This window comes from Triturus cristatus, chromosome 6 (assembly GCF_964204655.1).
Source record: "Triturus cristatus chromosome 6, aTriCri1.1, whole genome shotgun sequence".
Classification (NCBI taxonomy): domain Eukaryota; kingdom Metazoa; phylum Chordata; class Amphibia; order Caudata; family Salamandridae; genus Triturus; species Triturus cristatus.
The window spans coordinates 1,149,100,378-1,149,117,413 of record NC_140589.1 but is presented as its reverse complement, the minus strand read 5'-3'; the positions used below and the strand labels follow the sequence as shown (position 1 = coordinate 1,149,117,413).

The window sequence follows — 17,036 nt, the reverse complement described above, 5'->3', positions numbered from 1 at the left end:
AAATTTCTTCAAATCTTTTTGTAGCTTGTTTACCTTGCTTTGCATTAGGAACTCCTTGTGTTCACTAACTTCTTTATTTACTTCCTCCAGCTTCTTTTTATACAGACTGATCTTAATCTCTGTTATCAACGCATCTTCGCTTGTTTTGATTTTCACCAGGATTGCTTCTGACAGGCGTTTGGCGGTGTTGATAATCAGTATCAACCAATCGCGGGTGCATCACCACACGATTAGTGACCACTCTTTTTTGAATTGTTGGTCTTCCAAAAAGATTCTGGGGGCATTAGTCACTATAAGTCCCCTGGGTGCCGCATTACCTCGAAGATATTCCGTTAGGATGGCCCCATGAAGGAGATTCCGCATCTGGGATCGTTTTAGTTCTTTCAATTCGTCCCAGTTCTGGGCTTGATTAAGGTTCTGATTTATGTTAGTGTCTGCTAATAGGGATGGTCCAGCGAGGATGGCCGATGCCATTTTGAGAGTCCCTAAGGAATTCATTTCTTTATGCAATGAAGAAATGAATTCCTTAGGGACTCTCACCTCGTGCGAAGCGTTGGGACTTGGATACACAGATGAAATGGCATCGGCCATCCTCGCTGGACCATCCCTATTAGCAGACACTAACATAAATCAGAACCTTAATCATGCACCCGCGATTGGTTGATACTGATTATCAACACCGCCAAACGCCTGTCAGAAGCAATCAGGGGGATTCTAGCAATCCAGATACTGATCAAGAAGGTTGGTCCAGTGACGATTCTAATAGAAGTTGGAGAGGCAGAGCAAGGAGACCAAGAAGGGGAAGATACAACCAAGGTTTTCAACCCCCACCGATGTACCCATGGCCAGGTACCTACGGTCCAATGCCTTTCCAAGGACCACCGCCATTCCAGGGACCACAACACTTCCAGATGGGACCTTAATTCCAGCCCAACTTCAACCAGAGCCGTTTTTTAGGACAGGGCGGGAGGAGAGGGAAACGTGGCCGACGAAACAATGGAGCAAAGCAGGTACAATGGGAAGACAACAGCTCGTCCATGAACACACGGAGCATGACGAAGGGGCCAGTGGCAGGGACAAGCACGTCCCGGGATTAATAGTGAATCTTACCGACATCACTTTAACGACAGAAGAAACCGAAGTCTTGAATAAAGGCCTGGGTTTTGTACCCACCACGAATCTTGATAAATTCAAGATAAGATGTGAATTAAGTGAATTCTTTCGGAAGATAAGATTAAAAAAGATTTTTTACGGCATCTGATCGACCTCTTGAAGACCATAGGTATGCATCATTACGGACGAAGTCCAGTTTCTTCCCTCCATCCTCAGTGATGCCCCCGGAAGTATTAGCCTTTGAAGAAGCAGTATCAAATGAGATTGAAAATCTACCCACGCAGGGCGGGGGTTTCGACAACATGAGCAAGAAGGAACGAATAGCTCTTAAACAACTGAGTACAAGACCCGATGTGGTTATCAAACCAGCTGACAAGGGTGGAGCAACAGTGATACAGAGCATTTCAGCATATAGATCAGCCTGTACCAACTTGTTAGCTGATACCAAATTTTACAAACCTATCCACAGAGATCCTACAGCTCGACTCAAGAAAACCATAAACACTCTTACAACAGAGGCACTGAAACAGAAGTGGATAAACAAGAAGGAGCAGGATTTCCTGAACTGTGATGACCCTAGAACACCCATATTCTACACAATACCCAAAATCCATAAAGGAAGAATACCACCACCAGGGAGGCCCATTGTGTCAGGGATAGGTTCCCTTTTAGAACCACTATCTAAATACACAGATTGGTTTCTCCGTCCTCTGGTGACCCAAATAAAATCCTACATCAAAGACACAAAACATCTATTAAACGTCCTTCGGGATGTCACATACGATCCAACACAGAACATATTGGTAAGTCTGGATGTTGAAGCATTATACACCAGCATTCCACAAGATGAGAGCATCAGAGTGATTGAAGCATATCTACAGCAAGGAGAGTGGACCTGGGATGCACCAATAAGCTGGGTTATCACACTCATGAGTCTGGCATTGAAAGAAAACTTTTTCAGATTCGAGGATCAACTATACCTGCAAACACACGGTACATCTATGGGGAGCACATTTGCTCCCAGCATAGCATGTCTCTATGTAGGGCACCTTGAGGAGGAACATATATGGACCACCAACCCATACACCGAGAATATCAAAGGGTGGTGGCGATATATAGATGATAACTTGGTAATCTGGGAAGGAAATACAGATACACTGACCAATTTCCACACGTGGATTAACCAACTTAATCCACATTTGAAATTTACCATGACATCGAACCGAAATCAGATATCTTTCCTTGATGTGAAGTTAAGTGCAAAAAATGGGGGATCACCAGTTCTTTATTCACCAAACCCACTGACAAAAACAGTTTACTCCTCTTCAATAGCGCACATCCCCGATCGCTCAGAGAAAATCTCCCAATAGGCCAATTTTTGCGTATACGCAGAAATTGTGCCGATTTGGATGAATACAAAGCTGAAGCAGATAATCTGGCAAAGAAACTATATGAAAGATCGTACCCCAGAAAGATTGTTGAAAATGCGAAGAAACGGTCTCGTAATACACCTAGAGCGGCCCTACTTGAGACATACCCAAAGGAAGAACCAGATGCTCTCATTTGTGTTACCACTTATAATAGATCATCCAATGAGATAAAAAAAATTATCAACAAGAAGTGGACAGTTCTCACGTCCAATCAGCTGAAATATGAGAAGCCAATGTTCTCGTTTAAACGGAACAAAAGTCTGAGGGATTCCCTCGTGCACACAGATCTGAAGAAACCAAAGTCACAATCCAGGATACAGACAACACTATGGAATCTACCAATGGTCACTGGACATTACCCATGCGGGACTTGCGTGGTTTGCCCATTTACAGAACAGACTAGAGAAATAGATCTGGGAATGTCATACCCGTGGGAACAGCGATCACACACGAATTGTAATACAGATAATGTCATCTATCTGATAAAATGTCCCTGCCAACTCAAGTATGTGGGAATGACAGGAAGAAAAATTAAAGTGCGTATATGTGAGCATAGGAGCACGATCAGAAGAGCTATCACATCTACCAAATTGACCGCACATTACATAGAACAGAAACACACAGATTCAGATTTGTGGTGGACAATCATTGAGAAAGTAAATGGGGACGGTGATATGTCTAAAATCCTATTAGAACGTGAACAACGATGGGTGTATAGACTCAAAACCCACATCACTGGATTAAATGACTCAATACCGTGGAACCAACTTACTCAGAGGTAAACCTCAGAATAAATAGCACAACCGAAACAGAACCCCACATTCAAACCTTATAGTCCTAGTCATACCCTGACTTGTAACCTAAAATAACGGATACTAGTGACTGAGTAGGAGTCTGTCCTGTAGCAACCACTAGCTAGATTACCTGTTTATCTATCCCCGTTTTTCAATACCAGTATCTTTTACGCCTCGACCGACGCAAAACAGGTTGAATGCCGTGGGTTATGTATTTGAGATATATTTAAAACGTTATAATATTGATCCAACTACTATCCTTTTGATGGGACCATTGCAAAACCAGGTGGCGGCCCCCTACGGGTATCCCACGAGATATATTTCCGAACTTTCCCAAATGAAAGTAGCTCGAGGCATATCAAAATCACACTCTCGTCAGACAACCTAGGCATATGGATGTATACTGATCTTCTGTAGTTATAACCGGTAATTGCACCGGCTATTTTTCCATCCATACAGCCTCTGATACACTTAAGTGTAGTATATATTGATATTAAAAAACCAAAAACATACATCAGTGTAAGTGATAAAGTTTCATTTGAAAAAAACTCATGAATATCACTCAAACCGTCATGGCGATAGGTACATACGGTTTGTCCAGCATGTCCTAGGTGATTCTATAAATATATATATTTTTAAAATAATAAAAAACAAAGGCCGGCCCCGGGGGTTGTGGTCCCCGGGGCCAATTAAGGCCTTGGGAGGGCCACATTTTTTTTTTTTCAACAAAAAAGTTAGGGTGCAGGCCCTGGGGGATGGGGTCCCCAGGGCCAATAAATTAGAAAAAGGGGGACCACACAGCCCTCCTTCTTAAAAAAATTAAATAAATAAAAGACCGGCATTGCGCCGGAGACCACGCCCCCTCCTTGCAGCACTCTGCAAACCCGCCCCCTGGCCAGTTGTAAGTTGGGGAATTAATTCCCCTTCAATACTGAGGGACCCTGAGGGCCAACTAGCCCAACAGTTACCTCCAGTATGCGCTAGGGAGCTGCGTTGCAGACAGGTGTTCTGAGGCCATGGCCCTTTTTACACCTCTTTGCAACGCAGCTCTGTGGCGCTTACTGGAGGTACCTAGTGGGCTAGTTTGACCCTAGGGACCCTTAGGATTCAATGGGACTTAATCTCTCAACTTAGAACAGCCACAGGGCGCGTTTACACAGTGGTGAAGGGAGTGGACGGGGCCTGAGGTGACGTGTGCAAACACGCCCTGTGGCGCGTTTTAAGTTGGGGAAATAATTCCCTTTCAATCCTGAGGGACCCTGGGGGCCAACTAGCCCACCAGGTGCTTCCAGTAAGCGCCACTGCTCTGCGTTGCAGAGAGGTGGTGCAGGCCGTGCCCCTTTTTACACCTCTCTGCAATGGCGCTTACTGGACGTACCTAGTGGGCTATTTTACCCCTAGGGACCCTCAGGATTCAAGTGGACTTAATCTCCCAACTTAAAAAACGGCCACAGGGCGTGTTTACACAGTGGGGAAGGGAGGGGACGGGGCATGAGGTGACGTGTGCAAACACGCCCTGTGGCGCGTTTTAAGTTGGGGAAATAATTCCTTTTCAATCATGAGGGACCCTGGGGGCCAACTAGCCCACCAGGTGCTTCCAGTAAGCGCCACTGCTCTGCGTTGCAGAGATGGGGTGCAGGCCGTGCCCCTTTTTACACCTCTCTGCAATTGCGCTTACTGGCCTTCCATAGTGGGCTATTTTGCCCCTAGGGACCATCAGGATTCAAGGGTACTTAATCTCCCAACTTAAACAAGCATTTACAATGCAACGGTCTCTGCATTGTTAAAGTTAGAGCTATTGGCATTGCTCATGACATTTTTGTTTGTTTTTGTTTTTAAAACATTTAAAGAAACTGCAGTGTTTTTATTTTTAAGAGTTTTATCTAGCGTGAACTAGACCCAAGGAATTGGATATCCGAGCGCTTTACATGAGCACCAGTTTCGTTACAGATGAACACATTCATTATTATTATTATTTTTTTTTTTATTAGGCACGGGGTGATTAAGTGATTTGCCCAGAATCACAGGATGTGCAGCGTAGTTGCCGAGACTCAAACCCAGTTTCCCAGGTCCGAGGTCGACCGCATTAATCTACATCCTCGCCTTGATTCTTAGCTCATAATGATCGCATCTTGCATATTACCAAAATGTTTGCACGATACGTATTTTGTATGTTATTGATGGCTGCGCAATGTTGTTTGTAAAGTAAAGTGACTGTCTTCAAAAGATGTGATTGGTGTCATTTCTGTGGGAATGGTTGGTAAATGGATTTAATTTACAAAACAGTGAAGAAATGTGGCATTTAAGGCTAACGTCCTAGCATAAAACAGGTGACTATTCTTTTAAATTCGCTTGAAATATATTGCTTCTTTATTTGTAGTCTCGGACAGGTGCATGTCAAAGACTATAAACATTAAAAATTCGAAACGGCTTAATGAAGTTCACAACAGCTGTCTGCACTTTCCCCTTATCGGGGTGGTGAAACAAATCTGTCCTTCAAAGTGTCTGCTCGTGTGCGTTCGTGGTCGATTGAAGACAGCGCGAGGGCGCACGTGAATGTATTCTCGCCTGAACCTCGGGTCACGGTTAGAAGTAGCGAACACACTGCTGGGAGCTTGCGGCTCAGGTGGGCGCGCGCCTCGTTCCCGTTCACAATTCAGGAGGTGACATTGGGGCCCCAATTAGTACCTCTGAAGCAGGTAGGCATAAAAACAATGTTTTCTTTTACTACAATTATTATTTCTACTAGAAATAGTACTAATGTAATTATTTCTTTTCCTGCTGGTGATTTTATGACTAACAAATGGTGCAATAAAGGGCAACAAACTAGTGGCAACGTTAATAATAATAACAATAATAATTAATATTATATTTAGAATAAAAACGAAAAAGAGGACGAAAAGGACGTCTCAAATGAATATAAACCGTTGCAAAAAATCATGGGAATGAAAATGACGATAAAGAAATCAACATTAATAGTACAAATGTGTCTAAGAGTGCCTAACTTGAATAAAATGGAAAACGATGTAAAAATAAAAGCTAGCAAGTCTTTATATTAATTTTGAAAATGGAGCGTCTGTAAAAAAAACTAATTTAAAGCGTGGCACCTACTCAACAGGACATTATTAACACATGGGGTGAACTGCGCCAGGTGAGCTCTGTGCTGGGAGTCTGTATCTAGTGAGCAGCTCCCCCCAGGTCAGAGACTCCAGCCAGTGTCTCTGGGGGCGGGACATCTGAGGGAGGGCTGCACTGAGGTGAGCTCCGGCCGGAGCTGCGAAGGCGAAACGGCCCCGGTGCCGCTCTGAGGGGGGCATCTCTGCTCTGAGGTTACTGCTTCAAAGGGTGTCTCTGTCTTTAGAGGGTGAGTGTTTGACACTGTGCGCGGCACTCAGTGCTTTAAATGGACGGGCACTTTTTAAATTTTGAGAGGGAGACTGCCTGCACGTCGTAAGAGGGGCACTTGCTTCCTAAGAGCCATATAAACAACCGTTGGAAATAATATTGACCACAAACGCCCAATAGCCCGGGTAAAGATGCACACCACAGAGGTACTCCAAGCACCTATTTTAGTATTTCACCACACAGTCGAAGTAAGACTAGAGGCGGTGGGTGCACGTGTCCACGCCTCCTGTAAACCCAATGATCGCAACAAAACTGCAGAATCGCTGTTCAGACGGTGCCAGACGGGCAGCTGAAGCGGCAGAGCAGAGGCGGACACTGTATTTTCCTTCTCTAAGTAAGAAGGAAAAGACTGAGTCCTGTTACTTCTCTGCCGCCCGTGAACCATGTGAAATGCAAGCAGCAACAACATTGTTAGCTTAACGCTTTTACTCACCGGACTTGAAACGCCGATCCAGCAGCAAGGAAGAGGCGACACCACGTCCCGCTCCGACCGCGCACAAAATGGACGAATCTTCCGGCTTTAAGAAAAAACACGCCCACCACGTGTAAAAGGGGCGGGCTTCAAAAAAGCGAAAGAATCGAAAAAACACGCCCCCGAATCCGAAAAAGACGGGGCTTGTTTGGAGAGACAAAGCTCTTCTCCAATGGCTGACCAGCATTTAAGAAGCCAGCCAATGGAGAAGAGGGGAGGGGCGGGTTCAAGCCCCACTTCTGAAAACGTTACATCTCGCTAGCGAGACTGCACAAGCGCAGCCTTCGCTAGCCGAGTCCTAAGAACGGTCACAGGGCGTGTTTTACACAGTGGGGAAGGGAGGGGACGGGGCCTGAGTTAATGTGTGCAAACAAGCCCTGTGGTGCGTTTCAAGTTGGGGAAATAATTCCCCTTCAATCCTGAGGGACCCTGGAGGCCAACTAGCCCACCAGGTGCTTCCAGTAAGTGCCACTGCGCTGCGTTGCAGAGAGGTGGTCTAGGCCGTGCCACTTTTTACACCTCTCTGCAACGCAGTTCTGTGGCGCTTACTGGAGGTACCTAGTGGGCTAGTTGGACCCTAGGGACCCTCAGGATTCAAGGGGACTTAATCTCCCAACTTAAAATGGCCACAGGGCGTTTTTACACAGTGGGGAAGGGATGGGACGAGGCCTGAGATGACGTGTGCAAACACGCCCTGTGGCGTGTTTTAAGAGGTAGTTTTAATCCCCTGCCCTATTATATACTAGGGGCTTACAGAGGAGGTCATGCTAATCACAGGGGGACCCCAACGCATAGTGTTCCCTAGTGTATGTAGGTGTTTTCACTGTATTCTGAGTGTCTTTTAACATCGCACTGGCTCTAGGACTGGTTAGTCAGACTCAGTTACCACCAGTATCCGTCTGAAAAAGTTGAGGGTACAGGATGATTTTGCAACAAGGCTTCTTTCTGCTCTTCTGTTCTTTCTGCACGTTATCCTTCTTCCTGCACTTTTTCTTCGTCTTTGAGGACTTCTGTTGCTTCTTTCTGAATTTCATTTTTTTCTTTCTGTGCGCTTTTTCTTCTTTCTTCACTTGTCCTATCTCTGTAGGTATAGTTAGAAATTAGCATTTAAAAAACCTTTGAAATTCACTGACAAAACCATAGGTTTCAGGCACGGTATAGTTAGGAATTAGCATTTAAAAAACCTTAGCAATTCACTGAAAAAAACATAGCTTTCAGGGGCGTTATAGTAAGCTGGACTTTTCACTCGTACAAAACCATTGAAATTCCCCCGTTATAGTTAGTTCAGCTAACTATAACTCGCGCACCCGCAATACACTGCTGATGACGTCACATATTACATCACTCATGACATGGTCAGTGACATCACTCATGACATCACTGATGACATCTCAAATGACATCACTGATGACACTACTGATGACATCATCCTTGTAATAGAGTGGCAGACCTCCTCTCCCCCTAATATAACCTTTGATTCACACATTCAAAAATAGAAACTAAAATGTTCAAAACAATGGACATACCAATACCAGTTACAGCAACCTATTCAGTAATTCTAAGATCCACATACACATCCACTCATTCACCAACAGTCCTATACAGTCACTCATACATGTACTCACTCATCATAATTACTCATACACCTATACATCCTGTTACACAACGCCACTCATCCATAGAGTCACTCACACACAGTCACTCATGCTAATAAAGAATCAAACATCCATTTACTTGCATATACAGTTATACACACACCACCACCTTACTTCTACAGAAGCTTACACATACTTAGTCTTTTAAACAATCCCTTATAGAAACACATACTTATTCATACAGGAACTCTTTCAATCTCTCTCACATATACTCACTTATATACACCAATAGTCACATATACTAGTTTAAAACATATGTAGTTACTCATAAAGACACTATTGAGACAGTCATTCACTCACTAACACCCCCATGCACTCACTCATCCACCCATACAGTCCTGCACACATGCTGTCTTCAAAACATACAAACAGTGAGTCACTTATTCATGCACCTATGAACTACGTAATACCCCCCACCGAACCATACAGACACTCAGACACTCATACTGATACTCAAAAAACCAACTAATAACATATATAGACACTCATGTAGCTACTCACCAACCCATGCAGCCACTTATACACAAAGTGAGAGACTGATACAGATATTTACATATTTAAACATTACTCACTAAGCCATGTATTCACTAAGATACAATTAATCAGTCAGTTATACAATCAATTTTTCAAAAACAAATCATCCATTTAGACACTTATATACCCATTTATTCTTCCATCGACCTTGAGATATACATATATAAAACATGTAATTTTCAGAAAAACACACATTCACTGGATGATGTCATCAGCGATGTCATCAGTGATGTCATTTGAGATGTCATCAGTGATGTCATGAGTGATGTCACTGACCATGTCATGAGTGATGTAATGTGTGACGTCATCAGCAGTGCATTGCGGGCGCGCGAGTTATAGTTAGCTGAACTAACTATAACGGGGGAATTTCAATGGTTTTGTACGAGTGAAAAGTCCAGCTAACTAGAACGCCCCTGAAACCTATGGCTTTTTCAGTGAATATACATATATATATCATTGTTCTGTTCTTTTATTGTACAAAATGCAGTGGGATAAAACCCCTTATTTCACTCTGGATATGGGAAATATTTCACGGTTTGCCTTAAAATACGGATTTCATCGTCCTAACGACAGCCCCTAAACAATTCTGCAGCACCATACCATCGACTGTGCTACTAGGATTATATAGAATGGAGGAACAAATTATGCGACAAGGTTTTCTTAAATATATGGTAAAAATGCAAATTAGGTGGAACATCCTCTAGTAGTATTATTTGTATCCGTTTTAGCTAGAATTTATTTTTGTAAAAATTGCAAGTTTTTCAAGTTACATTGCAAATTATGTGGTAAATGCAATAAATCCGTAATAGCGTGGTAAACGCTGCAGTCTTTTGTCTGCCAATGCTTGTCGCTCATTACTTGTTCTGGGGCTGTCTGCAAGCTGGGAATTCTGCTTACTTTTAGAAGGCCCTGTCCTGGGGGTATTATTTTTTTTTTTTACGTTCCGTGACTTGATGCTTAAGTTGGCATCTTGTTACTTTCGCAACTGAGACACTGTGCTCCGTTGTTTATTCCGAGATTGGTCCAGTTCTGTAGAAGTACTATTCCGCGATCTGCATGTTTTCACTGCCTCCAAGAATAATCTTGAAAGTTTTGCTAGTTTTGGGCTTATGATTCTTTGACTTTTTTGTTTTACTACAAGGTAAAAAGCATGCTTTGTTCAAAGTTAAACATCTACAATTTTATGCATGGCCCCCTACATTTCATCTCTCCCTGCAGTCATCAGCTGTGCCGGGATGAAGGTGCCCTGAGGAAGTGATGTACAGCATTGAATCTAGCATCCTTGCACCCTGTCACATGCCCCCTAGCATTAAACTTCCCTCTCCAGGATTATTTTAAAAATGGTTCCCTGACATCCACCCCGCCACCCTTTAGATTCACCCTCCTCTGCCTAAATTAAATGAAAATAACTAGTGTCCTGTCAACTCCTGTACAGACCCACTGTTCAGTTTTTTTTAACTCCCCCAGCCCACAATCGGTGGAGACACGAAGAGGCTGGTGAGACCGCCGGTTGCCATTGTGCTGCCTTGATTGGATCTCTGGAGATCTGGGAAGTTCTCCCTTGTGACGTCACAGCTGTTAGTGAATACGCCGGTTATCAATCTGGTGTTTACAGTCTGGTGTTAACGCTATGGTGAAAAGCATGCTTAACTAAGGAGGTTTTAGGTCCTTGTCGCCATTTTTGTAAATTTCAGGTGAGTATTGCAGCTTCCCACAGCGGCTCATTGGCTTATGCATTACAGGGAAGTGTGAAAATATAAAATAAACATGATTCGAATATTCTACAAATGTTTTACCATAAGTAGTTTGACTTCTTATTTCTTTATTTTTTAACCCATCAAAGGGAGCGAATATTCTTCTAACAGACAACGGACATGTTAAACTGGGTGAGTAGCTTCTAGACTTCTCATTGTTTTTAATTGAATGCTCAGAAAAGAATATGTAATGTTTAAGAGGTTTGCTAATGCAACACTTTACAAAGAAGGCACCGCATTTGCATTGCTGAGTTACATTTCGAGATGCTAACATAAACTAGGCCTTTTATTTTTTGTGTATGAACTTTATTTTAAAATATAATGCTGCATCATAGAAAAGATACCAACAGGCATTATTTACGAATAGCAATTATCGTCAAACGGAGCTTCGCATTCCCATTTAGCATGTGTAGAACTTTCTGGCAGCCAGCGCCACCTCCGGTTTACCAGTTAAATTAGTTGCACCAATTAGCAACTATTGTTATCCCCCACACAGGGTTATTTTGCATTCCTGATTCCAGGAGCCTCACCAGCTTCTTTAATGCATGTTATGCTGGAGCTATTCAAGTATGCCACGGTCTCATTTGCCTTGCCTCCTGCCCCCTTTGGACCTTTTCTTTCCCTGTCAGATATACCGTCGGCGGGTCCTCCCTCTGTACCTTACGTCTCCTGAGTTCTACACAGAATGCTCTGGCGCCATCTGAAGGCTTCCCACCGCGGATTCCTGCGCCGGTTCACATACTTCCCTTGCCAGTTCACATACTTGCGCGGATGCTGGTGCCACCTCCAGTGCTTCCTGGAAAACAGTCAGTAACTGAATCTAAACCTGAGGCTAAATCCAAAGCAATACTGCAGTTCTCCAGGAGCGATTGTATCCCAGTGAATTGGAGAAGAACAAAGATCTAAGGGATTGCAGGTTTATGCTTCTCACCAAAGATACTGGCAGACTATGCATTACATATTTGGATTAAACTCTGACCAGATGCCAGATATTATCGACATGATACAGTCATCAGCAACGAGGCAGCCAACCTCTTACTACCTCTGGCGTCTGATACAACAGACTACCTGACTTTGCAGCAAGCTAGAGGGCTCAAAACCGTTCAATAGGTATAGATGAGAGTGCATCATTTCATGCAGGGGTAAGGAAAGCCACTGATTTCCCAGAGCTTCCTCTATCCACCATTAGTGACCACTTCGCTAAGGTGGTTTCAGATGGCCAGTATGCTGATATACTAGTGATTAGATTGGAGCGTGATACAGCTTATTCCGTTGCCAGGCCCATGGGGTCTTCTGTGGCCCTATGCATTTCTTCAGTCAACTACATTTTCTGATGATGTCCAGTCTAGATTGATGCACATACCATTTGATGGAGCAATGCTTATTCGGGACAAGACGGATGACATGCTTGAGTGTTTCAAGGCAAGTAGAGCATGGTCTCCATATTTGGGCCTTCAATCCCAGAAGAATGATTGTTGCTAGGTTCACAGATTTTGGGGCTCTTATAGAGAGTTCACTTTTCGTCAGTTTCAGCCCTCTCAACCGAAATACCAGCTCCTCGGGCAATATAGAGACAACACCTGGGGCAATCGGACCAAGCAGGCTCTTTCTCCTCCTCTCCCCTGTCCTCCCTGTGAAGCTCTTTAGTTTATCCTCAGAGAAGCATGTGTAATGTGCGGGAGGGTGTGGATAGTTTACTTTTTACAGAATTGAATTGCTTTAATATTGGACCAGCTGGTTCTTTCAGTCTTTCAGTTCTATCCTTTCAACAGACCCCAACAGTTCCTTCAGTTAGAGCACTGCCTTTGAATCCTTCGTGCAACTAGCCCATTCCTGCAGCTCTCAACCAATCCAGTCAATCAATTCATCAGGACTTATAAAGTCTCTCCTCAAAATGTCATAAAGGGTCAGAGAAGGGTATTTTTTCCCCAGCCTGCTTGCCCAAGGGAATTTAATTCAATTTGACACTAGGGCGCCGAAAAGCTGCTCCATTTTCATGTCACTCTCAATTGAATCCTTCTCACCTGTCTTGACTGTAGTATCCCCTCACTAGTTAGATGGAAGGGGCATATTATTCCTTTAATCCTCCATTTAGAAAGTCAGTGGGTGCTTAGCACCCCCCCACCCAACTGTCCACCCATGAGCATGGTAGACAGGCTTGAGAAAATGTATCCCTACCTTTGACAAAACAGGAAGGGCATAAGCCACTCCCACCCTTGGGCAATGTGGGGGGAAGTGGGTAATAATTTAAATCACTCCATCATTGGGTGCTGCCAGTAAAGGAAGGTAATTCCGGTCTAATTTCTAGTTCCAGTTGTTCAACACACCCTCCCGAACCATTGGAATGGTAGGAGGGAGACTCGCATCAAACTCCTGCCTTTGGAGAAGGCAAGGATTAAGCCTGCAAATGTCACTTAACTGCTCATTGGGTAAGCGAAAATCCACTCTTCCCCTTACCCTTGGGAAAGGCGTGCGGTGGGACCAACTCCCACAATTGGGCAAAGTAAGGGGTGAGAAGCATGTTGGTGTCAACTTATTTGCCTTTTCATTGAAATTTGCACATTTTCACAATGAAACTGCAGTGTCCCCAAGATGTGTACATTTCACTAAAAAAGTATGCTTTGCATGGCTGATGTTGCCAAACATTGATCAAGGTGGGGTGGAGAAAAATATACCATCTCACCCGTAGGCAACGTGAGGGGCTCAAAGCCCCCAATCCCCCAACAGTTGGGCAATGTGAGATGCCAATATGTATCACATTAGCAGAAGTGGTGGTGGGTAAAAGATACAACCCCACTCTTAAACAGTGCTGTGGTAAAAGAAAGGTAGTTCCCTAGACCCTCACCCTTAGCCAGGCAGGGAGTGAGCTCCCACCACCACTGTGGTCGAAAGTCAGCGGTGCTGACATGAAAAGATGTTGCTTGATATAAAAAGGAAGGTACTGATATCCCCTTCTTTCACACTCTCACCTGGCATGGCCCCTGTTTTATGCCCTCCTTCACTAAATCAAAAAGGTGTTAAAATAGGCATATGGAGATACTGCCATGGCGTCGAGCTGTACATACAGTAGACCTCTTTTTAAGTGCTTTGACACGTCTCGCTCCTGTGTAGCAAAAGAACACCACCTACATTACTTTGAAGTAAGGGAACAAACAGTACCTGAGCTATTATGGTGTTTTTATTCGTGCTCGATTCTGTAAGGGTAAAGTGCTTCAATGTAAAGCTTTCATCAATGCAGCGGTTTATTAGCTTGAATTCTTTCTTTGCACCCTTAGAGAAAATCCTCTGTCTGAACGCTCTGAGGCTCTTTGTTAGAGGTTAGTCCTCATAAAAGGACTGTATGAGACCTGTTTTTTACATGCAGAAACACAGTACTTTAGGCTAGTCTTGTCCCCACAATTTGTGTAATAATTACTCTCATTAGCCTTCTAGAAGCTGAAGTAGAACCCCATTGTCCATGAATTTCCCCATAGCACCTCCTTCTCCATAAGCTTACTGGAACGTGTTCATAGATATTTACTCAGACTACTCGTTCACTAAATGGTCCAATCTTCATGGTAGAAACTTCTGTAACAATCTTGGCTCATTTGCGTGCTATTTAACATTTGGACTTGTGCTTGTAATGAGAATGAGAATTCACTGTTTTGTCCTAGATCCTTGATCATGGAAGATGTTCAGCACAGTGTGTGTGTAATGCTACTGGCTAGTTATTCATGATAAGCAGAAACGTTTTCTAGAAATATTTTGTTTGTTTGATTTTAGCCGATTTTGGAGTTTCAGCCCAGATAACCGCAACCATAGCGAAAAGGAAGTCATTTATCGGAACACCATACTGGTAATGTTTGTTCTCCTCATAATTGTGACTTTTTTCTGCTGTATCTTTGTGCACACCTTTTAATTTGTCATGCAGTGACAGTAGTTTTCAAAAAGGCACATTGCTATTGCTTACTGTATCTAAATCTCTAACCACATCTGTGAACAGCATTTTTTGTTTTTGGCAATGATGTATTGTAGTTCAAATGTCTGAATCGAGACAAAGGGAGCTCCATTCCATGGCTAAATTATGTAAAGTGTACTTTGGAGGCTATTGGTTGTAAGAACCTCTTCACTGAGCCTGGAGCCCTTATTGCCCAGAATAAAACGCTAGTTAAGAAAAGGTTTGGGGAATGAACAACTGCAAGCAGGGCGGCCGCTGAGGAGTGTAAATCTACAGTTGTGGCCTATAGATTACTGAAATGGGAGACCGGAATGGAGCCTTATCTTTCACTGATCCATAACGCACAGGACAGATTTTATATGACCCGCTTAGGTTTAACCTCTTGCATCACCCATTATCTGATCCTCTTGGTTTTACCTTAACGGTGGAGCAGAAGGGTACCTGCGGCTGCGACAACAAGTCTCCGCAGGATACCCTTCATTTTGTTTTGTTATGCTCATTTTATACCTCACCTAGGCGTAAGTTCCTGGTGGGAATCTTGAAAAGAGCCAAGTTTAGACATGCCAAGATCACCTTATTGTTTTTGCAAAGGGCCGATGATGCATATACCTTGTCCTGTATTATGAGTTTTATTAAGACGGCGGTAAGGATAAGGAATTTCGAGAGAGATGGGTTGATTGTAATGCCCTGTATATAGAGATCCTGGATAATGAAAAGAAATGTCATGATTTGAACTGTCTTTTTAATGTTTTTAATGTGTTTTAACTGTTTTATGTACTTTTATGGCATCTTTATAAGTGCCGAATAAAGAATTATTGATTGATTGGTTGATAGTTAAAATGTATTTGGAAACCTAATGCACATTTAAATTCCAATGCTGTATCCATCTACTGGCCCTAAAGTGGTGGTGAAACAAGATGTTTGCTGTTATTAAAGAAATGAATTCTAGTGGGCTGCAACATAGACTTGTCAAAATGATACAAGATCTCTCAGGTAGAGGCGTCTGAACAATACATTTGTGAAGAATTAATGTTTGCGTTGCCTGTGTCTTAAAAAGAAAAGTCAGAGCTGAACGAGAGCTATATGTCCATTCCTTGTTGCGGCATCAGTGGCCAATGGAAAGTCACAAGATCTGAGCCCTTATTCTGTCCTTGTCCATGTGGGTGGTAAAGCATGGGCAGAGACGGAATCGTTTTGCTACCCACTCAGTGGTTCCAATCCTCATTAATAATGAAGGAATGTGTGGATGGGAGCCATGTGGTAACTTGCCTCTGGGTCTTCCTGTGCTCCTTCCTCATGATGAAACCCCAAACTTGTTGGGATAGGGAGGCCAACCACCGCTACCTCTAGTCATTAACAATATATAAACCAGGAAAACAGTAGTCTATTTCTGTGCAGTTTTTCCCTTACACCACCAGATACGTAATGCCAATAAACAAATTGCAGATAAATTGAAATGAAAAAAATAGTGGTATAGATATCCTCTGTAAAAGTTACTAGCGATTAACACATTGCAGACCAGATTGAATGTAGATAAGACAAGTATTTGCATAGCCAGTAGATATGTCCCTAGCAAGCTGGTGTGGTCTAGTGGCTATTATTTTATTTTCACCATCTAGCTACAGACTGTTGTAGCTGGCTGCTGACAGTGCAGAATAGTTTTTTTGGGATAGATGTACACATGCAACTTACAAAATATTCAGTCACTTTTAGTGCAAGAAGCAGTGGCTGAAGTGGGCTGACACATAGCCACATGTTGTATTCTGTGGTGGTTATATGAACAATGTGAATTATATTTAAGGGAACTAGCAGATTACCCTAAGCTCTCTCTGTATTTACTTAGGTGAGTATCAATGTAATTCCTCTATTCAAATACATATTGTATCCATAAAGGTGCAATAGAATTGTATTGACTTGGGTATTTTTATTTTTTTTGTGATTA

The 17,036-nt window shown here is 43.1% G+C and overlaps 1 protein-coding gene across 8 annotated transcripts in view; it reads left to right on the top strand.

Moving 5' to 3' along the window:
- The window catches only part of MAP4K3 (mitogen-activated protein kinase kinase kinase kinase 3), a 1,115,786-nt gene that overhangs the window by 290,119 nt on the left and 808,631 nt on the right, over positions 1-17,036 (top strand). For all 8 annotated transcript variants that reach the window (XM_085612074.1, XM_085612073.1, XM_085612071.1 and 5 more), the window contains exons 7-8: positions 11,247-11,289; positions 14,920-14,992. In XM_085612074.1, coding sequence (XP_085468200.1) covers positions 11,247-11,289; positions 14,920-14,992 — 116 coding nt within the window. The remainder of the gene's footprint in view (positions 1-11,246; positions 11,290-14,919; positions 14,993-17,036) is intronic.